The sequence below is a fragment of the Eurypyga helias genome, unplaced genomic scaffold (genome assembly GCF_000690775.1).
Source record: "Eurypyga helias isolate BGI_N326 unplaced genomic scaffold, ASM69077v1 scaffold38147, whole genome shotgun sequence".
NCBI classification, from domain to species: domain Eukaryota; kingdom Metazoa; phylum Chordata; class Aves; order Eurypygiformes; family Eurypygidae; genus Eurypyga; species Eurypyga helias.
This window is the reverse complement of record NW_010263180.1, coordinates 1-18,438: the sequence shown is the minus strand read 5'-3', so window position 1 is coordinate 18,438 and position 18,438 is coordinate 1. Positions and strand designations below refer to the sequence as shown.

The 18,438-nt window shown below is 42.3% G+C and overlaps 2 protein-coding genes across 2 annotated transcripts; one reads left to right on the top strand and one right to left on the bottom strand.

The window, feature by feature from the left end:
• The first annotated feature begins 2,636 nt into the window (after positions 1-2,636).
• On the top strand, positions 2,637-5,632 carry CTHRC1 (collagen triple helix repeat containing 1). The gene is made up of 3 exons (XM_010155954.1): positions 2,637-2,855; positions 4,094-4,310; positions 5,490-5,632. Exons 1-3 carry the CDS (start codon positions 2,643-2,645, stop codon positions 5,630-5,632), a joined length of 573 nt encoding a protein of 190 aa, XP_010154256.1. The 5' UTR covers positions 2,637-2,642.
• Positions 5,633-8,885: 3,253 nt separating this feature from the next.
• On the bottom strand, positions 8,886-18,359 carry SLC25A32 (solute carrier family 25 (mitochondrial folate carrier), member 32; the record flags this gene model as incomplete). Its single annotated transcript, XM_010155955.1, has 5 exons — positions 8,886-9,352; positions 11,260-11,405; positions 11,969-12,082; positions 16,968-17,128; positions 18,232-18,359. Coding segments are annotated over 5 exons (685 nt in total), but the record flags the coding sequence as incomplete, so codon positions are not given.
• Between the last annotated feature and the right edge of the window lie 79 nt (positions 18,360-18,438).

The following is an 18,438-nucleotide window of genomic DNA, read 5'->3' as shown; positions in this document are numbered from 1 at the left end:
GGGTAATGAACCGTCAGCTGCTAACGGAGAAATACAGGGACTGCCCTTACGCAGCCCTTGGATGCTGTGGAAAGAACCCGCACGCTCGCTGAGCCCGCTGTTCCCTTGGAGTCGCATTAAGGCGTTATTCCCTTTGGCATCTGGGGCTGCGTACCTCTGCCTCCAGTTCCATCGCTGCTAGAAACCTGAATGCGCTGGGACTATCCCATCTCGGGGAGAGAAGAAGGGAAAGGAGATTTGGAATGCAAATTCCAGGCCTTGGAATGCAGAAAGCAGATGTGAAGCTATTTTTCTTCTATCAGAAAAAAATTCTTCCCGGAGAGCGTGGTGAAGCACTGGAACAGGTTGCCCAGAGAAGCTGTGGATGCCCCATCCCTGGAAGTGTTCAAGGCCAGGCTGGATGAGGCTTTGAGCAACCTGGTCTAGTGGAAGGTGTCCCTGCCCATGGCAGGGGGGTTGGAACTCGATGGTCTTTGAGGTCCCTTCCAACCCAAACTGTTCTGTGACTGTATTTCCATGAGGTGCTGGGCTGCCATCCACCTCCTATAGAAAGTCAGTGGCATGGCCATTTCTTCCACAATCTTCAGAGAGATCCTGAAAAGTGCTGTGCTGAAGGCACTGTGGGTGGCAAACCTCCTTCCCTTTCACGCCACCTCATTACTCTTTCGCTGTGGAAATCAAATTGCATTGAGAATTAGGAGTTGTGGTGGAACACGGAGGAGCTTACCTTTTCTGTTGGAGTGGTGTTTTAGGGTCCCCCATTTCTCTGGCATTTCTTCGTGCTTTGGAGTGCAGCAGAGTGAGCAGCAAAGCGCAGGTAGATGGGTGGCAGCCAAGTCAGACACAGCCCAGATGCTCAGTCTGCTTCAGCTCCAGCCCTTCCAGGGCAGACAGAGGCATGCTCGAGTGGGGACCCTGCCCTCAGTGGACATTTTAATTTTAAAAGCCGTTTTATGCATTTCCAGCTTAAGAAAGCATGAGAAAAAGGCCTGAATTGGCAAGTGTAGATGTATTTAGTTGGCATGGAGCCCAAAGCCCACGTGATTCTACTGCTCACGTCGGGTTTTTTTGCGTATGCGACAGCTGAGCTGCTCTCTGCGGCAGGGAGCTGCGTGGTGGCAGCCCCTTTTTCAGGGCAGCCCTCCCTGCTCGTGTGAAACAGAAATGCCTTTGCATCATTCTTGTGATCCTTAGGTTGGGGTGTGCTTTGCCAAGCAGCCTTCTCTCCAGCTTATGTTTTTTCAGTATGGCCATCTTGGTGATAACATTCCGCTATTTCCACTGCCATTTGCTAAGTGTTTTCTTTGGGGAAGGGAGTAGGTGAATCCCGGCATCCGTTAGTCTCTCATCTTAGCTATTACTACAGCTACAGTATACCAGTATAACTATATACTACTCTGAAGTTACTGATTTTATACGCAGCGTGGCTCCAGCCAAACCTGTGATGTCCATGCTGGTTTTTGCACCAGAGCACAGAAGAGGAACAAGCCCAGAACAAGAGTCATTGTGCAAAGAGGGTCAGGGCTCGCGGGACGGGCAATAGTTATGTGATTGTTTCTTTTCGAAACAGGTGGGGATTAGGTGGTTTAAAAGGGATGAACAGAAGTAGGTGTGAGAAGGGGGAAGAGCAGGATATCTGAGGATTTGGGATGAAGACTGGTCAGTCATTGCATGGGAAGAACATTCACAGTCGAAGCTGTGGGGAGCACCCTGCCATTGCCAGCCCCCCTGTCGGGGTTCCTGCCTAGCATTTCTGCACCTGCTCCACACACGGGTGCTCCCCACGGCATCCAGCACGCATGCCGCTGCGGGAAGGAGCTCTGACCTGCACAAACCTCCTTTCCCAGGAGGACAAAACCAAGTCTGGTAAGGTATGAAGGCAACCTGTGTTAACGAGCAGTACGGGAGGGCGACGTTTGACCTTTCCTGAGTGTGGTGCTAGGGAGGAGGTTAGTGTGCTGCCCTCCCGCGTGTGCCTTCCCGCCACTCCGGATGGGGATGCTGAGTTCAGGTTGGTTGCAGGCTGCAGCTTCCCACGTCCACATCAGCACCGACACGCAGTGTGCGCTCGGGAGTCTGAGTGGCGCGGCTTGACTCTCACCATGGGATTCTGTCCCACAGGAATGGTGGCAGAAGGAAACTGGCGTTAACCTCTGCTGTCGATGAAATGTAAAAGTTTCTCTGTCTTAAAAAAAACCCCAAACAAACCCCAAGGAGAAAAAATCGGAAAGCTTATTAGCCAAGACGGTTACACAAGCAATGGTGGGTTAGGAGAAAGTAGCTATTAACATATAACTCTCTTTTTTGTTTCTGTGTCGGAATATTGTGCATCTCCTGATGTTTTTCTCTTGGGTTTAATCCTTGGACTAGGACAGTTTTTAATTCTAAGATTTAGGCATCTTTTCATAAACTAATTGGCATCTTAATTTAAAGCAAATTCTGCTGGCAGTACTTGTCTTTGAAATTTTATTTTTCCTGCTTTTTTCTCTACTGGAACCGTTTCCTTGGTGATCCAGAAATAACCCATTAGCTTGTGTCCCGGCAGGAGTTTTTGTGTTTTGTTGTTGATGTTTGTGTTTACCTTGGTTAGCCTCGGCATGGATGGAAACAGCAAGATCTGTTCTGTCTTTCAGTACAACGGCATGTGCTTGCAAGGCCCCAGCGGCGTTCCCGGGCGGGATGGAAACCCGGGAACCAACGGGATCCCTGGGACGCCTGGAATCCCGGGACGGGACGGGCTGAAGGGGGAGAAGGGCGAGTGCATGCGTGAGAGCATTGAGGAGTCCTGGACGCCCAACTTCAAGCAGTGTTCGTGGAGTGCACTTAATTACGGCATCGACCTTGGGAAGATAGCGGTAAGTCAGCTTTGCCTGGGATGCTGCGCTTCACCAACCACAGCAGGCTGCAGGTCTGCCGCTGAGCTGCACCAATGGTGCAGATTTCCTGTCGGAGCCTTTTTCTACACGTAAGGGCGACCTTCTCGAAGGTGTAGCTACGTCAGATCCGTCTCAGCTGCGTTGTACAGCTACGTGCCCGTTTCACATCTGTAATAGTGTTTGAAAAGAATGTCATGGCTGGTGTAAGAGTACATTTAGAGGACCAGATCTGTAACTGTAAGGCTAAAAGTCACTCTACCACTAAAATACCTGCAACTTGCCCAGAGTAGGGCAAGGTTCTTGCCATTTTATTCGTAAGGAACAGGAGAGACGTACAGCTTTAATCTGTTAATTGTACCTCTCTTCGCAACTCCTGCGTCAAGGTTACGCGCTGACACCCAGTTGCGGGATGCTACTGCAGAGGACCAGCCTCGCTGAGGAGCAGAGTTAACACGTGTTACCCAGACTAACCCAGACAGCCTGTCCTCCACCGCAGCCTGGGGCAAGCTTAGAAGACGGGAAGGAATTCCAGGTCAATCTCAGCAATGCCCAGATTGGTTGGATTAATTTAACTGCTATCGCTGTGGCCAGAGTGAGAATCAACTTTTTTTGAGTAGACATTTCTCACTGCCTTGTACTTGCAGAACTGTCCCTACCTTCCCCTTGACCCCTGCCAATAGCCAGCATTTCGAAGGTGGAATAACAACCTCTTAAAACCCTGAGCATCTCTCTTACTCAGTTGTATAGCTTTTATCAGAGTTTAAGGTGTTTGTTTTTTCAACCCAGAGAACCCTTGTGAGCACTGTTAAACCCAGAATTTCTGGTAACAGAGACAGAAATGGTACTGTCCTCTCACCCAGGGACTTGAGCGCCGCTTTCAGACAGCTCATACCCCTTTACATAAACCCTAGGTGGTAACTAGGTTACCAACTTAACAGCAGGTAGTGTCTGAATAAAATTAAGAATTTCCATAATCCCCCTTTTCCGTGATCAGCTAGGAGGTGCTGTTTCTGATTTGCATCTTTGTATCATATGGTGTTTGCCAGGCTCCACTACCTTTTCTCCCAAGGGTAGTGACTAAAGAGAATAGCCAACACCTTCTGAAATAAATTTACTCCTAATATATTCCTAAATATAAATGTATTTAATGAATATATAGAAAATAAGTAGGTTGAAAACCAGAGTTTGGTACCAAAAACATTTCTGTCTCCTCTTAGGAATGTACATTTACAAAGATGCGTTCCAACAGCGCCCTCCGCGTTCTCTTCAGTGGATCACTTCGGCTAAAATGCAAAAATGCCTGTTGTCAGCGCTGGTACTTCACTTTTAACGGAGCCGAATGTGCTGGGCCGCTTCCTATTGAAGCCATAATATACTTAGACCAAGGAAGCCCGGAGCTGAATTCTACTATTAATATCCACCGCACTTCTTCAGGTATGTATGCCAAGACCCTGTGAACAGGGAGGGAATGGGAGCCAGGAGCAGACTGAGCTACCAAATGCAGAGGGAGGTCAAAGGGCTGACAGAGGAGTGGCCAGTCAACACTTGTTCCTTACTCTGCTGCCTCACAGTCGATTATCAGTAGTGGCAGTATTAGAATTGTTTATGAAATGGTGCTTTATTGCGGTGGTATTTCATGGTACTTCCGTCCTGCAGTGTAGACACGGGAGATCTCTGTCCAGGCAGTTCCGCAGAGACGTTCTGTGCTGTATTAGCACATGGAGAAATGGATTTACTGCCAGGTAGACAGCGTCATCCTGGTGTAACGTATTGGTATCTGCACGTTATCTGTGCATGAAGTCAGACTTCCTACTCCTCCTGCAATTTCTACTGCAGTTTTCAGGTGGGGCACAAAAGTACCTCCAAAGCAAAATATCGAGGGGCAATTATTCTGTTAACTAAAAGGTGAATTAGTGAAGCCATTCAACATAAAAGGAGGAAAAGTTAGTTTTTCAGTAGGAAAAGGGGACTAACGTCAAGTCCATAAAGAGCCCATTTTCCTCCTTGTGCTACTTCATGGCTGTGTGAGGGCTCACGTCTACAGCTACGCTAGGTTTTCTTTGTGATGGGGTAGGTCCCACCTGTCTTCATTAACCCACGTCCAGCTGGTGGTGCTAGGAGGGGAAAAAAGGGGCAACAGAAGCAGAACTTTCATACAGAAGCCGGGAATTAGGAGTGGAAAAGGTTAGAGGGTAGCAATCCCCTTTGCAGACTCAGCTGTAGAAGCCAGGTATGGCTGTGTCCCCATTCCCCCCTCCCCATCACCGCTAAGATGATGGCTGGATGGGATTGAAGCCGTATCCCAGCCACCAGTTTTTAACTGGGACATTAAAGAAGCGGGGCGTACGTCCCATTTAGCCATCCTGTGGATTGTGATCTGCCTCGGGTATGGCAGCAGACACCATGAAGCAGCACGGCAGAAGGCAGCGCGCGACCCTGTGCCCCGTGCGGTCACAAACTCCGAGCTTCATTTCTAAAAACGCTGTTCAGGTTCGACGAAAGGGCGTAAGCGCCTGCCACGAACCGCTGTTCGCCAGTAGCCCATCCCCCCTCAGCGATGAAGCACAAGGCCGTTGTGCCTGCCCAGGTAACCCCATCTTTGTCTTTAACCAGTGGAAGGTCTGTGCGAAGGGATCAATGCCGGCTTGGTGGATATCGCCATCTGGGTCGGGACTTGCTCAGATTATCCACGCGGAGATGCTTCTACTGGATGGAATTCGGTCTCCCGAATCATCATTGAAGAACTGCCAAAATAATTTTCCCTCCCTTTGTATAATCTCTCCCTTTTTTTTTTTAATATTTTGTACGATTTTCTTCAGAACTCGTTTCTGTAGAGCTGGATGCAAGTCTTTGACTGGACGGCACCGCACTCCTGTAGCCTGTCCAGCCTTTTTTTACACGTTGCGGAGGCTTTTTATAATAACGATTTTAGAATATAAATATCAAACCCAAGTTCATTAACTTTTTTAATTCCTTGTTTGACATATAAAAATATACCACCAGCATTTTAAGAATTAACTGTAACTTTTTGTATCAAATAAATAAGACCTTTTATAACAACTCCAGGCTATTTTATTGATCATCAAACTGCTTTTGAGGTGTGTCACATGGTGTGTGATACACAACTGATTTCTTTAGAAGACTTCATAGAAAATTCTAGGAAAGTAAACTCAGGTCTTGGCTTTAGCCTTCAGAAAACATACGTAACAACTACTCCTGGGAACCTGACTACGGAATAGGATGCTCTGCTGTTAGTCTCAAGTCTCTCAACAAATTCCCAGTGACTTAACTGTGACCTCGACGATGTGGTAAGCGTTAAATACCTCGTTCTGAGCAACTAAGTAAAAATAGACTATCTAAGCTGTCCTTCTCTCTTTTGCTTCTTGACTGAGTGGATTTCAGTATAAACATCTATTACTGGTCACCACTACTAGCGTGAAGGTACTTCAGTAATATTACAGTCACAAAACTTCATTTCACTGCTCCAGTAAAATAATTGTCATGGATTTAGCCTTTCAGATACACACAATCACTCTGGCGTTAATTAAAAGCTAGATATAGAATCATAGAATGAATCACAGAATGGTTTGGGCTGGAAGGGAACTTAAAGATCACCTAGTTCCAACCCCCCTGCCACAGGCAGGGACATCTATATTAAGTAGTTTGAAAGATACAGAAATAAGGCAGGTTGAAGTGCTGTGGCTTTCGAAAAGTACTGATAAAGTGAAAGAATGATGTCACAGCTCTTTGCCTGCAGCCTCCAGGCTGGACCAGTGACAACATTGATCATGCCAGCACAGCATTAGCTTCAGTGTTTTAAGTTTTTTCTTCCAAATGCAACAAGTGATATACTGAAATATTTTAAAAAATTGTACAGATACTCAAGGGAAACAACAGTCACGTTTATATTACAAAATCACATTTACACTAATGAAATAAAAATACAAAGAAAAAGCATGTACAACATGCAGAAATCTACACTCTTCCCAGAAATTAAAAGGAAAAACCTTACATCTGAGATGAGGAATTTATTACAGCTATTTAGGATTAAATCTCATCTTTTTTTCTGAACAGGTTATTTTTGCCAGGCATCTCTCAGATTGGTAGCTCTTGTCTGCCGCTTTTGTTCAGAGCCTCAGAGGAACACCCCTGCAGCTGGGGGAGCATTCAGGCTTTCCCAACCGCAAGCGTATGATGTATGGTACTGCTGCAAGCCAGCAAATGCTACAGCTGGTATTTTGTCTCTGAAGAACTGCACTGTTTTCGTTGGCTTGGACGATGGGTTTTAAGGTATCTGAACACAAATAAGTTACTATGAGCTAAGCTATGGTGTGAATTTACAGAATGTCAGTTAACATACAGTAACTGACTGTGTATATGCTCCTAGCCTGTCTTTGCATTTATCCTGGGGCAGGAGTAAGCTTTTCTGGGACTAGAGAACACTAATCCAGGGTAGTAAGTGCACAACTTTTATTCTTTTCTTATGATTTTTTCATGTGTTTTTGCAATATGTTTGAAACCTGGATGGCAGAATTAACTCGGTGCTCCAGGAAATTCATTCTGCGTACCAGAAAACATGCAAAGCCAAGTAAACACCCTCCAAAGGTAGAAGTTAGTAGCTGTTAGGGAGTTACATACAGTAATTTGCATGGTAAACTTCCAGTTTAAATACACATGGAAACTTTCATAATAAAAACCAAAGCCAGCCATAATGGTCACATGCCCTTTTCAGATGAGATTATCAACTGTACCAGTAGAGGGGATGGCATCATGCAGGAGAAAGTGGAAATTATTAATAAAGTTAAGTATACACAACATGTGGTATGCAGTCTTCCAGACTGTAACTTAAAATTGAAAGCAATCTGTTAAATTTCCATAAACCCCCCTTATTTTTGCGTTAGGTTAGTCTTCTGTTCAACAGGAAACTTCTTTAAGTGATTATTCAGGTGTTTTGCTGGATAGTATTGTCGCTCCTTACGAAGTTGATTATATCCCCCTACCCACTGAATAGACTTTTCCAGCTTACTTCCTCCTTAGTTAAGACCTACTTTCTAGATACTTCTTAATACCTTCTTACTAACAGCAAAGGCAGATGTTATGGCCAGTAATGGTTTTTCTTAAAGAAGAATTAAAACGATAAAACAAACCCAGATCTCCAAAAAGTACATATCCTTGACAGGAATTATTGGCATGCAAATAAACATTACTATACAAATTCACTGAGATGTCCTGTAATTCAGTTTATCACTAAGTTAGCAATCAATATTTTCTTACAGTCCTTTCCTTAGACCAAATGGATTCTTTTTTTAAAGAAAGTCCTGTGCACAGTATTTTTGAGACTACTTATAGATTTCCCTCCCCCCGCTCCCCCCACAAGAATAATATTGAAAATAAGCATGGTCATATTGGTTATTACAGTGGTTTGAAAACTGCATCACTATGGGATGACCAGAAAACCCCCATCATTTTTAAGATGAAAGCCTACTTTCAAATATGCATTTACTTAGTAATATTGGGTGAGATGTGTCAGTAATGGAGAGAGAATCTCTCTGAGAGGGGGGCAGGGGAGCAGGCAGGGAATAGAGAGGAAATGAATGAAGTAAGTGGCCAGCAATGCACACAACATATACTCTGGTCTGGTGCTAAAAGCAAGCTAAAAACCACAATGTAAGTCTGTCCTGGTATGAGACAAGAACTGGGTTTCATCAGACTGGCAATTATTCAGACCCAAGACTGGACAACTGTTGTACAAAACAATCTGAGTTTCCAAACTGCACCCCGCTGAGGCAGCATTTTTGTGCTGGATGAGCAGTGGAATTTGGAGCATTCCATATCCTAAAATCTGACAAATAACACAGAGGTGGATTCAGAATGCATTGGTGTAAACAACTACATACATACTTTCTTCATGAGACTCAGATCAAGATTTCAGTTCTGGCAGACCCCAGAGCTGCTTTTATATGAAGTTTTCATCTTCTGTAGGAGTAGAATGTGAACAACTGTTACCTCGAGACTTGTCAAAACAGATTAGTCCATTATTCCAGGCAGGCCAGGATGAACTGAACTGCTGCACAGCTGCTTTCACCCAATCACAGTGCTGTTACTATTTCACAGTTGCAGATATCTGTTTCAAGCAGACACAGCTGATGCAGAGAAGAAGGCAGCACCGCAGGAACATTCAGCAGAGGGGATGTTGGCAGGGTTTTACTACCTCCAGGTTCTTCCCTCAAAATACTACAGCAATTCACAGTGTCAAAAGAGGCTCCTGAACTAAACCTCTCCCAGATCATAAATATAAAAAAATAAAGGCTAGATTCCTTATGAACACAAGCTCGTACCTTTAATTATTTTCTTTTCTAAAGCCAAGTAGAAAACCAGACACATTTTCATAAACAACGAAGGTGATACAGCAGGCAGGAGTCACTCTGATCACATTGGGGATAATTCCTTTGTAAAATCCATGAATTCCTTCTTTCCTTTAAAGACACAGAAAAACATTTAGTTTTAATTAATGCCTCTTAATAGAAATCACACATAAACCAAAGCCTGGCATTTTTCTTCTCATGCTTTCACTGAGAGGGGTACTTCAGGTTAGGAGTAACAATTTCAGAATAATTTCTTACTCTGGTGTTTAAAGAGCCATAATTTGTCAAACCTTAACCCATCATTTTCTCTTCTGAACATACAATGCTATTCTGTAAGGCAGTTATTTAGCTTAGGGTTTGGTGTTTATGCTGGGTTGTTTTTTTTTTTTGGTAGTGTCTAACCAGGAGGCAATTTACTTTCTTTATGCCACAAGACTGGTTAAAATAACTTAAAATTTCTGTGGCCTGTTCCAAAAAGCATTTACGTATTTAAACTCCCTGAAGCCAGCAGGGTGACTGCATGGTATTTGGTTGCTGGTTGGGGTTAAACCACTACAGGGCCATGTAACACAAGTGAGCTGAGGGTCAACGTAGGAAAGGGAAGTCAGCATTTATTTTCAGAGAATTAAAGCACCTCCTCCAGAATTTTGATACCACTGGCCAATAAATGAGAATCTAACTTCTCCCAGTTTGAATCAGAGTATTCATGTTAGGGCTGTTAACAAGCTTCAAAGACTTTTCATTTCAGGTCCCTATTTGGCTTCATAGAGGACTAGGACACCTGGGGTGATGAGGACAGTTAACACAGATCCTGGAAAGTGCACACTATCCTCTCTAGGGCTCTAGGTTGCTTCTGTTTCATAGTGAGTACAGTAGTGGCCCCAGAACAGCTGTACACACTCACACTTTATCAGAACTAACAAGCCTTCCTACAGACTACAGCACTGAAAGGTACAGCACTGAGACACCAGGGCTGTTTTTGCTTTGAACTGGCTTCAGCTGAAAGGGTTATACTGCACCCCTGCTCCTGGAACAACACAGCCTCATCACTCATCCAGGTGGCAGCTCTTAGTACCCCAGGAGAGAGGTGACTCCGTTCACATCTCTAGCAATATGCTGTAGCCCAGAATCATTGTCCAAAGCAAGATTAACATAGGCTGCATACTAAGGTGGCCACCCTTGGTAATGCGAGAGTTCTGTGTGAAAGCTCAAATGCCTTGTGGAGCTGAGGGAAGCGGGTTCGTGAGAAGACATGCATAGGTGTGAGGTAACAGTTCTCTAAAGGTCCTACAGGGAAGCTGGGACTAGACTAAAACGCAGTCAGGCCCCAGGGTAAGCCAGGGACAGCAATATAAACAGCTCTGGCTGGTTCACTTCCTCCTGCCAGGAATTTGGATTAGCCACAACTCCCAGCAGCACAACACTCCTGTCATATGTGATAATCTAAAGCAGTTCAAGAGATTAGATTAGATGTCAGGAAGAAATTCTTCACAGAGAGGGTGGTGAGGCACTGGAACAGGTTGCCCAGAGAAGCTGTGGATGCCCCATCCTTGGAAGTGTTCAAGGCCAGGCTGGATGAGGCTTTGAGCAACCTGGTCTAGTGGAAGGTGTCCCTGCCCATGGCAGGGGGGTTGGAACTAGACGATCTTTAAGGTCCCTTCCAACCCTAACCATTCTATGATTCTATGATTCTAAGTGAGACTTCATTGTTTAAGAGCCCCAGCACGCCAACTCAGTGTTATTTTTTAACCAGTAAGTGAAATTCTCTGGAGGAGTGCAAAGAGAAACAGGATAAACAACAGAAGCCTGCAAGCTAGCACTGACCCTCTCCGATCTCCTCCTTTGTCCTCCGATTATTGCTATTCGCAGCATCTTGCACAAAATGACTTTGTACAGCCAACATTTTGTTTGCTCTGAGCTGCGCTGGTTCTGCAGGTCAGCATGGAAGCCAGTAAACATCGTTCTGATGCTGTAAGACTCACCGTCCAAGACTTAAGCTTTTAAATCTGCATGCCTACCTCCACGTCCTGCTGATCACATCAAACACACCAGAATATGTATTATGCTGGTCTTGAAGACGAGCTCGCACAACTTGATAGGGATATGTTGCTGACACAGCGAATATTTTGGATACAGCTGCCATCGTTATGTATTCCACGGTGTTCTAAAAGCAACAAAAATTATCAGGCTTGCCTTAAGTATGGTTTAAATTAGCCAATTTCCCAAAATCTTATTTGATTTTTAAATGCTGAAGTAAATAATTCTCTAGATTTTCCCCCCTTATAATCAATACGTACATTGAAAAAATGTTCACTCTATACAATGTTTCAAGTAAGTAATTGTAGAACATTGTGCCCTCATTCCTACCAAGTGAAATACTTCTGGAAAGTAACTACCTTTGCCCAGCTTGCACCTGACCAGTTTTCCATGTAAACGTCTAAGACCACCACCACCTATGGTTCCACAAAGTAAGACCAAAAGCCATTCCTCTCTCTAAAATTCTCAGAACACTTGCCAAAGTAAGAAATCGGTTTTCCTACATGAAAACAGAGCAAACCAGTTGCTTTTTCCTAAAAAGTACAAAAAGTATAGTTTCCTTCTATATATTCTACATTCCAATTAATGTATCAAGAGTTTGTACACTTGGCTGTTCTACAACCTAGACAAATGGAATAAATTTCTGCTTATTCACATGCCACAACACATTTTTATTCTCAAAAATCATACCAATTTTGTATCTGATACTCTGTTTCTATATTTGTTGTATCTCAGTTTCAAATCCTCATATGCCATGAACTGAAGTGCTCCATGTGAAGTTCCAAAGAGACCAGGCACAAATCCCTTAAAACACAAAAGGAATAAACCAAAGTTAAACAGCAATGCACAGAAACCATGCAAGTTGACAGAGCTCAGCTTACACACATACGTATGTCCTCCATCACTTTACAGATTGTGACTGTACAACTGTCACTGGGCAGTATGACCGAAAGCTGATGGTGGGTTGGTATTTTTAATGGCAGGCATCACACACGAGTGTAATAAATGTTACTTCTCTCCAAATGACAGATGGGCTAAAGGCACCTAATCAGCGAGCAAGATAAAACAAGTGGCCTCAGAACTCCACCGCATAGAGCGCAAGCAGAGGTCTTACAAAGCTGGGAACATGGATCAGGATTTTAAGAATACAAATCAAGCTGCAGTCATGTTCCAGCCTGTTATGAGGCCTGACAACCCTTTTGGTGAAGAAATTTTTCCTAATATCCAGTCTAAACCTCCCCTGGCACAACTTGAGGCTGTTTCCTCTTGTCCTATGTCTTGTTACTTGGGAGAAGTGACTGACATCCAGCTCTCTGCAACCTCCTTTCAGGTAGTTGTAGAGAGCGATGATGTCTCCCCTCAGCCTCCTTTGCTCCAGGCTAAAACCCAGCTCCCTCAGCTGCTCCCCACAGGACTTGTTCTCCAGACCCTTCCCCAGCTCTGTTGCTCTTCCCAGGACACGCTCCAGCCCCTCAATGTCGTTTACACACACACACTTGCACAGTGGAAAGCTGAAGGGCACAGATAGAAAGCTAACTCATACAGGACTTAGGGATGATTTACGTTAAAGAAATAAATCTGAGATTCTAAGTTTGAATGCATTCCTCACCCTACTCAGTGCTCATCCCAAGGCAGCTCAGCAGACGTGACCAAAGGTGTAACAAAGTAGTCTGGGAGATGGGTTCCATTTGTAAGAAGCAGTAATGGACAATAAGAGCATGTGAAGGTAAGAGTACATGAAAACATACAGAATCCTTTTCTTTCAAAAAAATTGAAATGAAGTGGGAAAACAGGTATTTTCCGAAGTGTCTCTACAAGAAAGAAGGCAGGAAGAATTCCTTCGGAAGCAGGACTAGCTCCGTTTAAAATGAGCTGACAGCTGCATGGGTTCTGAGAAGCACTAATTCTTTTTGAAGAGTTGGTCACTTATATTGGAAAAATACAAATAAATGGAGAATTAATCATCTTGGCCAGAAATGACCTAAGGGAGCCAACAGCTTGCTGAAAACTGTTGCAAAGGGACAATTATAATGGAGTAAGTCATCAAAATGTGGGTAAAAAGACATAAAGAACGAAAATTTCCCAAAATATACTGGTATTGAGATAAACGGTTTTATCTTATTTCTATGATCCACTCAGGTAAGGTAGGAATTAAAAGATGTGTCCAGACATGAATCTCTGTATTAGACTAAATCATAAGCCCAGAATGTTGAATAAAGACTTATCAATATACTACTGAGAGCTTGAAGAGGGAGGAGAAAAGGAGAAGGGATCCTGGTAGGAGTCCACTGGAACAACATACCAGGACAAAATGATAAATTATTTATAAACTCCTAACCTGCAGGAAAAAAAAACCCAACTAGAACAGCAAGCATAAAAATTACACAGAGCTTCTACCACTTCAGAGATCAGCTCTCTACATGCTATAGATTTCTTAAATTTACGACATTGCAGCCATTCAGGAAGTGACTGTTTAGATCTCTGATAAATGAGGACTAATTTCTTTGTACAGTAGAAAATAATGGTGATGAACTAATCATCAGTGACCATGAACTGACAAAATGCATTAAGGGCTAGCTAAAGTATGCGCTTGTTAAACCACGACAAAGTCCCAGAAAAAAATACTTCCCCAAATGAGAACAAGTGGCATTAAAGCAAGCATCTACATTTCATCAGCTGTGAGCAAACCATAGAATTTTGTGAAGTTTGAAGCCAAAGGGCCATAACAGAGGGAAAAGGACAATGTTGGTTTTCAGAAATCCTGGATCAGAAAAGAAAATTAAGCAGTAATATGAAAAAAAAAAAAAAAGAGGAGGAACAGAGAAAAACAAAATCATCAAAAATATCTAATGAAAAATTATCTGCATCAGGAGAACAAGGAACAGCATGAAATTTATGTATAGAGATAGCAGGGAAAATCTTCACAAACATTTGCCCACGGTTAGACAGTAAAACCATTAGAAGACAGAGGAAGTAATTGCTCTCTACTTGGAAAGAATTAGAACGATGTATTTATATCATAGAAGAATGAGGTAGTATTTTCCCCACCAACAAAAGAAAAATGTTAAACAACACTTAAGAGTGCTAAACTCTTAAAATTTTAAGCCAGCAGATTTGGATAACTTGCACCCAAGAGTCCTAAAGCATCTACTGATGATACTTGCTAAATGAGCACCAGCACGCTCAAAGTCTTGTGCTGATGGGGAAAGCTTCCAAAGACTGAAGGACTTTTAATGTTGGGCCAATATTAAAAAATTCAAGAAGGGAGTGAGGCAAATGTTGGCCAGTGCACATCAGTAAAATAAGAGCTGACCCTGGCTTCTATTGATCATACAAAACAATGTGTTCTTATGGAAAAATGTTGCAAAGCAAAACTGATTTATTCACAGTAATGAAGTATCTTGGCTGAAGATGTTTTTGAAAGATATTCCTACTCCATTTTCTTATTCTTACAGCTTTACACAAAAATCTTCCTTGCCACAAAATTAGACAGAATTTGGTATTTATTGTTTGTCTACAGTATGACTATGAGGATCAACTTTAAAGTCATTACGCTGCATGCACTTCTTTTTTACTTTAATATTCAAAACATATCTTTACAAGATTTTTGCCATGAGGCCTTGACAGGATCAATGCTTGCTGAAAGAATCTTGTTTGAATTCTCTTTCGGAGGATTAGAACAATACACAGAATTAAATATATAATTAATAAGTTAAAGCATATAATTCTGAACAGTAGACAGTGGGAAAAAAAAACGTATTTTAAAGATGGCTTAAACAGCTCTAAGTGTCAAAGATCCAGGACAGGAGAAAAACGTTTCATTGGTTAGTGTTTCCAAGGTTGCCCATCACCATGAAAAGGAACAGAGGCAAACATATAGAGCAGAAAGTCCATGCTTCCTAGTAAAGTAGGGAACAAGGTTCATTTGGTGATGTGGTACTCACTTCGCTGCCTGAAGTGTTTGAGCACGCTCACATCAGAGCGGCCTCTGCTGTACGTTTTGAAAGAATGCAGCAGATTCCCCTTGTAATCTGTTTAGTTTCTTCATCTGGATTCTGAGAAAATTGCATGGACCAGTAACAGCATCTTGTGCAATAGAGAGAAAGATGCAGAATTGCTTGGACAGAAATTGAGTTCTTTAGAAGACTGATCTCAAGTTATCAGGAAGAAACTACTTCCAGGTTTTATTTCCAACTCATGGTGGTATTCTCCGAGACCCCCTTATTTGCTCTAAGGAACTCTATCTGAAATTAATATTATGAGGAAAGACACATTTGTGTTCACTACAGCCCCTGCAACTCAGGGCAGTTAACAAAGATTCATCCATCAAATTGAAAATAAAGCAAGAAAGAGGAAAAAAAATCAAAACTCCCCTAAAAACAGGATATAGAGGAAGGCTGAAGTACGGACAAGCCAAAGAGCCACCTGAAGAGGTTTTTTTTTCCCCGAGTATAGACAAGGTTGAGAGAATCCCAGTGTTAAACGGTAGTTACTCAGTGTGCATAGTTATGTAGGCCATTCAGGACCTATCTAGGTCACCTTCTTTGCCCATTTAAGCAAGTAATTTTCTCTTTCAAAGGAATTACCTGGTGTAGCTCCCGACATGCAGATTAACACTGCAAAGAAGTGTCTGGTGCCAAAGGCAACACACGCTACATGCACGAATAATCTGAAAAATAGTTCAGTGGAAAGACGTCTTAAACCCTAGCGGATGCAAGACATTAGAACTTATCTACATGGAACAGAGCAGACATCCAGGCAGGCAAATCCGAAACCCTGACAATTTCAATTTAGGAATAAGTAGAGGTGCCTTGTTCCCCGTGTCAGAATTTGGCCTTCATCAGTATGTGGCATATTAGTATTTCAGCACAGGAAGGATTATATTTTTCACTGCAAAGAAAAGAAGTTAATGTTCAGTAATGAGGACAACTCCTAAGAGAGAGTGTTCTTCTAAAGCATTACTTGCAGGAGAAGAGCCAGACTGAACTAAAATAGGTTTCTTCACACCTTCAAGGCACTGACGAATGCTTCTTGATGTCATGGCCTGAAGGAAGAGGAGGCAGAAAGTCCAAATCCAGTTGCCATCTGTTTCCCTAAATTAAAGGGAATAAAACCCCCACATATACACAGACTGTATTTAGAAATCTGAAAATGTTATGGATCTAGAGATGACAGATTACAGACCTCAATAACTAGAGGGCAAATGAGCAGTTGTGAAACTGTCCATCGTGGAAGAAAAAATTAGCAACTACTTCAGTCATATGTTACGTTCCTCAAGATGTCAGCAGGGCAGAGATAAAGGATGAAATGGAAGAAAGCACTAGCAGCAAGATAGATCACGTTATTGCTGCTCTCCTTATCCAGATTCTAATTATAGGAAGACTCCAAGAAATTAAAAAGCGGCTTGTAGTTTACTCTCATTTCAGCATTATCACCCAACAGAAGATGGCTTAGCCATAAAGCTTACACTCTATTCTTCAGTGATTTCCTACATTTCAACAGTACAATAGCTTTTCTTCTGATTAAGCCTTTTCGCTGCAGTTCTTCAGTGGGAAAGAAGACTCACAGAATAAAAGTGAGCTAATACAAAAAATGACTTTCATTTTTATTTCTAGACAAGCATTTACAAGTCTCACCATGCTACTGAATGGTGCCAGCCCATCCTGGAATTTTTCTTAGATATCATTACCTTATATAAGCCACGTATGCCCTCTGTCCTGTATATCTTTATAAGAGCATCAAACATTCCGCTGTACTGCCGCGTGGATGGATCAACACCAGCGTTGTACTGTAGCACAAGTCGTGTCTTCGTTACCCATATTGGGTTCGTAATACAGAGAGTCATGGCTCCTGAGAAGAGAGGGAAGTTAGACGGATTGTACTGCCAACTCCAAAGCTTGCCCAGTTTGTTCAGCTCAGTGTTAACACAGGCTTCTACAATGGCAAAACTACTTATTCTACAAGAGTTCTCATACAGGAGAGGTTTATGCCCACCATTGTTCCCTCCCAACCTCACAATCAAGTCCAATGTACTCCTGCTGGGGGTATTTCTGTAGAGCATACAGCTTTTTGCATTCTCCTAGTACATCCCCTTTTTTGCCTCACCTTTCCACAGTTAGTAATCTGTAGTAGACAGGAAACATAAGTAATTTCGTAATATACTCCTGATTACCCAAGTTATTCTTCTGGTATACAATTGTTCAAAGTTTAATGGGCATCTCAGTCATGAGAAATTTGCTTAATCATATTGAAAGGCTAAAATAACCTTTATGAAGTAACCTGTCATAGCTTTGTAAGTTACTGAAAAGAGAGTTGTAAAATAACCCATTACTATTTTTCACATCAAACAGTATGCCTTATGTTTCAACACTAAAGGAATGCTCCAGTATCATAATAAAAAGTCTTCTCAGTTGCCTAGATTAAATACAACATAGAAGCATGTACAAGAACGTATATTAGAAACAAGATATTGAAGCTGTATTTTTATTTCAGGTCTTTAGTTACCAAGAAAACTTGGATCATATATGAAGATTTTTCAAAGACCAATGATCAATTCACTTATCCTATTAACTTATTCACTTACTCTGTTAACTTCTGTAGGCTTTCTCTTTTCCAGGTCTCAGTGTTAAACACTTAACAAGTTAACAAGATAATAGCAGCAGATTTATGTAGTTGTACTTTGGGAATCAATATTGAAAACACTTGTGCACAATGCAAACAAAGTCAAAAGGTGTTTTGACAACTGCTATTCATGAGCAAAATTCAAATAGGCCACAGTGATCCATCTATTCATCTTCAACATCATTTACATATTTACATATATTAAGTGATTGCATTTGGACTCAAACACTTACACTTGCCACCTGTAAGAAAATGCAGCACTGACAAAGGCAGGGAGCAACATATGGAAAGGCTAGAAGCAAACACTGGATCTTCTTTGCATTTAAACTCACCAGCCTCTGCAGCTGACACTAGGTGTTCGGTTGCACTGAGACTTTCCAGCTTGCCTTCCTTCTTGTAAGCTTTGATAGCACTGTAACTGGAAAATATAAAATATATTTTGTTAAAGATGAAAACAAACCTACATCACTAAAAAATACCCCAAAACAACTAAATCCATCACTTAACATCATGGAAAACATTACAGAATCATAGAATGG

Bases quoted from the DNA above. Each gene is read 5' to 3' on its own strand.
- CTHRC1 (XM_010155954.1), top strand. From the start codon at position 2,643: ATGTGCTTGCAAGGCCCCAGCGGCGTTCCCGGGCGGGATGGAAACCCG. The intron at 2,856-4,093 runs GTAAGTCAGCTT...GTCTCCTCTTAG, and splicing joins TCGACCTTGGGAAGATAGCG to GAATGTACATTTACAAAGAT. The intron at 4,311-5,489 runs GTATGTATGCCA...GTCTTTAACCAG, and splicing joins TATCCACCGCACTTCTTCAG to TGGAAGGTCTGTGCGAAGGG.